This window comes from Silene latifolia, chromosome 5 (assembly GCF_048544455.1).
Source record: "Silene latifolia isolate original U9 population chromosome 5, ASM4854445v1, whole genome shotgun sequence".
Taxonomy (NCBI): Eukaryota; Viridiplantae; Streptophyta; class Magnoliopsida; order Caryophyllales; family Caryophyllaceae; genus Silene; species Silene latifolia.
This window is the reverse complement of record NC_133530.1, coordinates 48779144-48784840: the sequence shown is the minus strand read 5'-3', so window position 1 is coordinate 48784840 and position 5697 is coordinate 48779144. Positions and strand designations below refer to the sequence as shown.

The 5697-nt window shown below is 35.2% G+C and overlaps 1 protein-coding gene across 1 annotated transcript; it reads left to right on the top strand.

The window, feature by feature from the left end:
• The first annotated feature begins 817 nt into the window (after nucleotides 1–817).
• On the top strand, nucleotides 818–5165 carry LOC141655332 (uncharacterized). Its single transcript, XM_074462418.1, has 5 exons — nucleotides 818–822; nucleotides 889–970; nucleotides 2739–2942; nucleotides 3039–3284; nucleotides 3564–5165. Exons 1-5 carry the CDS (start codon nucleotides 818–820, stop codon nucleotides 5163–5165), a joined length of 2139 nt encoding a protein of 712 aa, XP_074318519.1.
• Nucleotides 5166–5697: the final 532 nt, after the last annotated feature.

Genomic DNA, 5697 nt, shown 5'->3' with positions numbered 1-5697 from the left:
GATGCTCGACTCGAATGTAGACGAAAGTGCCCTCGTAAGAGGAATTAAAACAGATTGATTAAAGTTGATTATGGTGGAGTTGGTCAAATTGGTCGGTCATGCAAAACGAGGCTGGTACTCAGAAAGATCCGAGCTTACGTGGTCGAAAGTTCAAGCACGTAGGCGCCAAAAAGTAAGAACGTGGTCTAGAATGCAAAGGGAGAAGAGAAGGGCGGACACTCGCGTGAGAAATATGTGAGACCGAAGGTCTCTATTTATACTAATCACGTGGAGGAAGTAGGGTTTTTCGGAGAGACTTTGGAAGTGAATCTCGAAAAGATATGAAAAGATACGAAAAATACGCAGAAAAGGACTTGGGAAGAGGCGCAGCTGGCACTGCGTCCCTTGGAAGAGGCGCAGCACCTGCTGCGTCTATTCACAAGTGGTTTCCTCCTGCAGAAGAAAGATTTCCGTGTTTAGTTTATGGAATAACGGAATAATTTGGTTTTCCTTAATATTTTGTGTGAATATTACGGGAAATTGTTTACCAAAGATTAAAAGATTTAGAAAATATGGAACAGGAATATCCGGAACATTCCAGAACATTCCGACTCGGCATTTTAATGGCTATCAGAAAATGAAGACGGTTTTAGGCCCGGACTCCAAATGTACTCTAATTACTGTCAAAACGACCGTATCGGCACGTAGATGACAATTAAGAGGTAGACATAAATGTTTGAGCGATCACTTGACGATAAACTTACGAACTGTCACAAATCGTTCCGCGTACCAAACATGCGGCCCAATCATCACCAGGTGGTTTGCGGGAGGTGCAGAAATGAGGTATCTACAGTAAGGAGGTCGATATTGGTCTAATTGATGCGCATGACTGGTCCTTGCATCTTGCAGATTTGTTGCTTTACTCTTGGGACAGGGGCCGGGATTTGTGTATGGACCAGAGTGGGTCTTCCCCCTTGACTCAGTCTGGGATGTCTGATTTCGTACCCGGACGTGTGGTGGTCCATGCTGCTCGGCGCAAATGGGCCAAGTACTAAGGCTTATGTCGGCAATCGGTTATGGATTCTTACCTTTTTCTTTCTCTTCTTTGAGGGAGTTGGAGGCGGATGCCATTGCACTGCTCAAGCGGATTCAGAAATATTCTCTGTCTCAGGATGCCGGAGCGCGCGCTACTGCTTTTATTTTTACTAGACTTAGCTTTGCTATTGGTAAGGGAGTGGGCGCCCAGGTTGTATCTCGGCTGCCCACCAATTTCTTATAAACTTTTGATTGATTAATAAAATTTGCGTTTATAATAATAATAATAATAATAATAATAATAATAATAATAATAATAATAATAATAATAATAATAATAATAATAATAATAATAATAATAATAGTAATAATAATAATAATAATAATAATAATAGTAGTAATATTAATAATAGTAGTAATAGTAATAATAGTAGTAATAGTAATAGTAGTAGTAGTAGTAATAGTCGTAGTACTAGTAATAGTAGTACTAGTAATAGTAATAATAGTAGTAATAATAGTTGTAATAATAATAATAATAATAATAATAATAATAATAATAATAATAATAATAATAATAATAATAATAATAATAATAATAATAATAATAATAATAATAATAACAATAATAACAATAACAACAATAACAACAATAACAATAACAATAACAATAACAATAACAATAAGAATAATAGTAATAATAATAATAATAATAATAGTAATAGTAATAATAACAATAATAATAATAATAACAATAATAATAATAATAAAAATAATAATAATAATAATAACAATAACAATAATAATAATAACAATAACAATAATAATAATAACAATAATAACAATAACAATAACAACAATAATAATAACAATAATAATAACAATAATAATAACAATAATAATAATAATAATAATAATAATAATAATAATAATAATAATAATAATAATAATAATAATAATAATAATTAACATAGAATTATACTCTCTGTATACATAAATATTTAAAGTGAAAAAGAAAATCAATGGTCATTGCACAAACTCTTGTAGGGGGGTATTCAGTTAAGCAGGGATGCTAGTTCCTTCGACCTACTGAGACAGAGGTTTCCTGGGCTCCTCTAATGACAGTGAGGTGGATTGTGCCCAGGCATAAAGAGTAACTAAGGGGAGGCATAAATATGTATATAATTATGACACCCATAATAAACATGTAAACAACCGATTTGCAGGTTACCAAATATTATAATTATTATTATTATTATTATTATATTTAATAACATTAATACTACATTAATATTAATACTTTATTATATTACTATTATTACTATTATTATTATTATTATTATTATTATTATTATTATTATTATTATTATTATTATTATTATTATTATTATTATTATTATTATTATTGTTATTATTATTATTATTATAATTATTATTATTATTTTGGTTTAGTTCAACTCCAATCAGCTTTAGTTCAGTTTAGCTCCATTCAGTTTTATTCAGCTTCATTCAGTTCAATTTTGTTCAGTTCAGCTCCATTCAGTTCAGTTCAGTTTAGCTCTAAAAAGCCAGAAAGAACAGGGCCTAAGTATTGTGGGAATAAGTACATTGAATTCAAGGAGTGATAAAAATTAAAAGATGGTGACAAGAAGTTATGAAATAGAGAACAGTTCAGTGACATTGAGAAGCTAACTGATGTTGCTGAGCTTGTTTTGAAACAATTTCAGGAGTCTTTGATTTTGGACCCTTTGAATGACCAACTTATCCAAAATGAGAGGGCCTGTGCCCAAGGGGTGATTGAGTTGAGGAAAGCTAGAACTCAGTTCTTGAGTCAGAAAGCAAAGTGTGAATGGAGTAAAATGGGGGATGAAAATACCTCTTATTTTCATGCTCGTATCAAAAGGAGAAGAGCTAGAAATAGAGTGTTCCAGGTGAAGGATATGAATAATATTATTTGTTCCACTCCTGAGAGTATTGAAAAGGCCTTTGAAGAGTATTAGAAATCTCTGCTGGGGACTTCTAAGCAGGTGAGGGAGGTTAACAGGAGAGTAGTGGCTTCTGGGAATTGCATTTCTGAAGAGCACTGCAGTTTGCTGCTTGCTCCTATTTCTACTGAGGAGGTCAAACAAGCTATGTTTGATATACCAGGAGACAAAGCTCCTGGTCCTGATGGATACAGTAGTCATTTCTTCAAAGAGAATTGGGCAATTGTAGGCACTGATATTGTGGCAGCAGTTAGAGGAGCATTTAGTTCTGGGAAATTATTGAAGCAGGTAAATAGCACCATCATTACCCTTATCCCAAAAGTTGAGATGCCTGAGACAGTGTTGTAATTTAGACCCATTGCTTGTTGTAACACTGTTTATAAATGTTTATCAAAAGTTATTTGCTCAAGATTAGGGAAGGTTCTCCCTGATATTATCAGTCCTTCCCAAAGTGCCTTCATCAAGGGGAGAGATATTGTGGGTAACATTCTGATTTGTCAAGATCTCATTAAGCTTTATAAAAGAAAGAGTTGTTCTCCTAGGCTGATGATGAAGTTACACTTACAGAAAGCCTATGACTCGGTTGAGTGGTCATTTGTTAGAGACATGTTAATGTGTCTTGGCTTCCCCGAGAGATTCTTAAGACTTGTGATGGAGTGTGTCATGACCCCTACGTACACACTATCTCTGAATGGGGATAATTTTGGTTTCTTTCCTGGCATGAGAGGGCTTAGACAGGGAGACCCCCTCTCTCCTCTCTTATTCACTATATGCTTAGAGTACTTCAGCTGCGTGGTGGGAGTGATTCAGAGGCATGCTAGGTTTAAGTTCCATCCATTATGCAACAGGATCCAGCTTACACACCTGTGCTTTGCTGATGACCTCATCCTGTTTTGTAGAGGAGACAGGGATTCTAGTGAGCTGCTGCTGAGAGCTTTCAACCACTTCTCTAAATCTTCTGGCCTCATCATGAACAAGGGTAAATCAAATTTTTATTGTAATGGTGTGGATGACTCAGTGATCCTTCATCTGGAAAATAAGTTTGGAATGAGAAGAGGAATAGTCCCTTTTAAGTACTTGGGGGTTAATGTGACCCCTAAGAGACTGTCTATCCTGGATTGTGATTGTTTGGTTGAGAAGATTGTGGAGAAAATCAGAGGTTTTGGAGCAAGGAAGCTTTCATATGCTGGTAGAATGGTGTTGATCAAAGCTGTTCTTAGTAATATCCATAGTTATTGGGCTAGAATTTTCATTCTTCCCAAAACAGTCATTAAGAAAATTGAAGGATTGTGTAGGAATTACCTATGGCATGGGACTGATAACAAGGAAACTCCTGCTCTGGTTTCTTGGGATCAGATTTGCCATAAGAAGAAGCATGGGGGTCTGGGGCTTAGGGACCTACATGTGTGGAATGTGGCTGCCATAGGTAAGTATGTGTGGTGGGTGGCCATGAAGGCTGATCATTTGTGGGTAAGATGGGTCCATGCCATTTACATTAAATCTCAATCTTGGGCAGATTATCAACCTGCAATTGGGTCTAGCTGGGCATGGAAAAAAATTTGCCAAGTCAAAAATATTTATAAGGCTAAGTTATTCTCAACCAACAATGTGGAGCATTATTCAATCAAAGAGGGGTATGATTGGCTTAGACCTGAGGGGCCTATAGTCAGTTGGTATCCTTGGATGCTAAATAGGTGGATCTTGCCTAAGCATAGTTTCATGGTGTGGCTTGTTGCTCAGCAGAGACTACTAACTCAGGATAGGCTTATCAAGATGAATATTACAACTGTCAATTGCTGTTTTCTGTGTGGTGATGCTGAAGAGAGTCACAGTCACCTGTTCTTTTACTGTTATTATAGTAGATGCTGCCTGCAACTGATATCTGACTGGTACTTTCTGCAGCTACCTATCACTGAGTGTATTCACTGGTGGGTAAAGTGGAGGACACCTGAACTTAGCAGGAAGAAGATCATTGCTATGATCATAGCAAGTATTCTGGCTCATGTCTGGTTTAGTAGAAACAAGTGCAGGATCGAGGGATATGTTATCAGGCCTACAGTCCTATGTAGGATGATTAAAATGGAGGTTCAGAATAGGTTAAACAATTGTGTCATCAAGTCTCACAATAGAAGAGTCATAGACTGGGTTCACTATCTGCAGTCTGCCTAAGGGTACTAGTAGTTTGATGCTTGTTTGACAGCATGTGGTAATTGCATTGAATGTAATGTTGTAAGGGACATTTATATTTTTCAATGAGAAGCTTACATTTTCCCAAAAAAAAAAAGAAGTTATGAAATAGGAGGTTTGTGACCCGTGAAATTTACAGGTTTATTTGTTTTAGTTTTGATATTTTTATCGTATTGTTAATATTTGTTCGAGCAATTAGTGGTTGATCCATTTAAAAATATACAGTCTTGAAATACATAGAAATTAGTTAGTTAGTACCTTATTTCTTTGAAAACTTTGCTTTATTTTTTTAAATCGAATCCTGCAAATGACAATGTGGTAGCTACTAATTTTGAGAAACTTGACAACAGAGCAATGACAAAGACGACTCATTATATATATGTGTGTTTTACTCCGCAATTAATAAATTGAGTTTTTTAAATATTAAAAGTTGAAACCATCCGTATATAATAAATTCCGTATGGAAAAATCTTCAATGACGCCTTATAAGGTTGTAAACTCAATACCTCATTAT

Coding starts and splice junctions, on each gene's coding strand:
- LOC141655332 (XM_074462418.1), top strand. Junction 2,943..3,038: donor CTAGAAATAGAGTGTTCCAG/GTGAAGGATATG, acceptor ACTTCTAAGCAG/GTGAGGGAGGTTAACAGGAG. Junction 3,285..3,563: donor CTGGGAAATTATTGAAGCAG/GTAAATAGCACC, acceptor TTACACTTACAG/AAAGCCTATGACTCGGTTGA.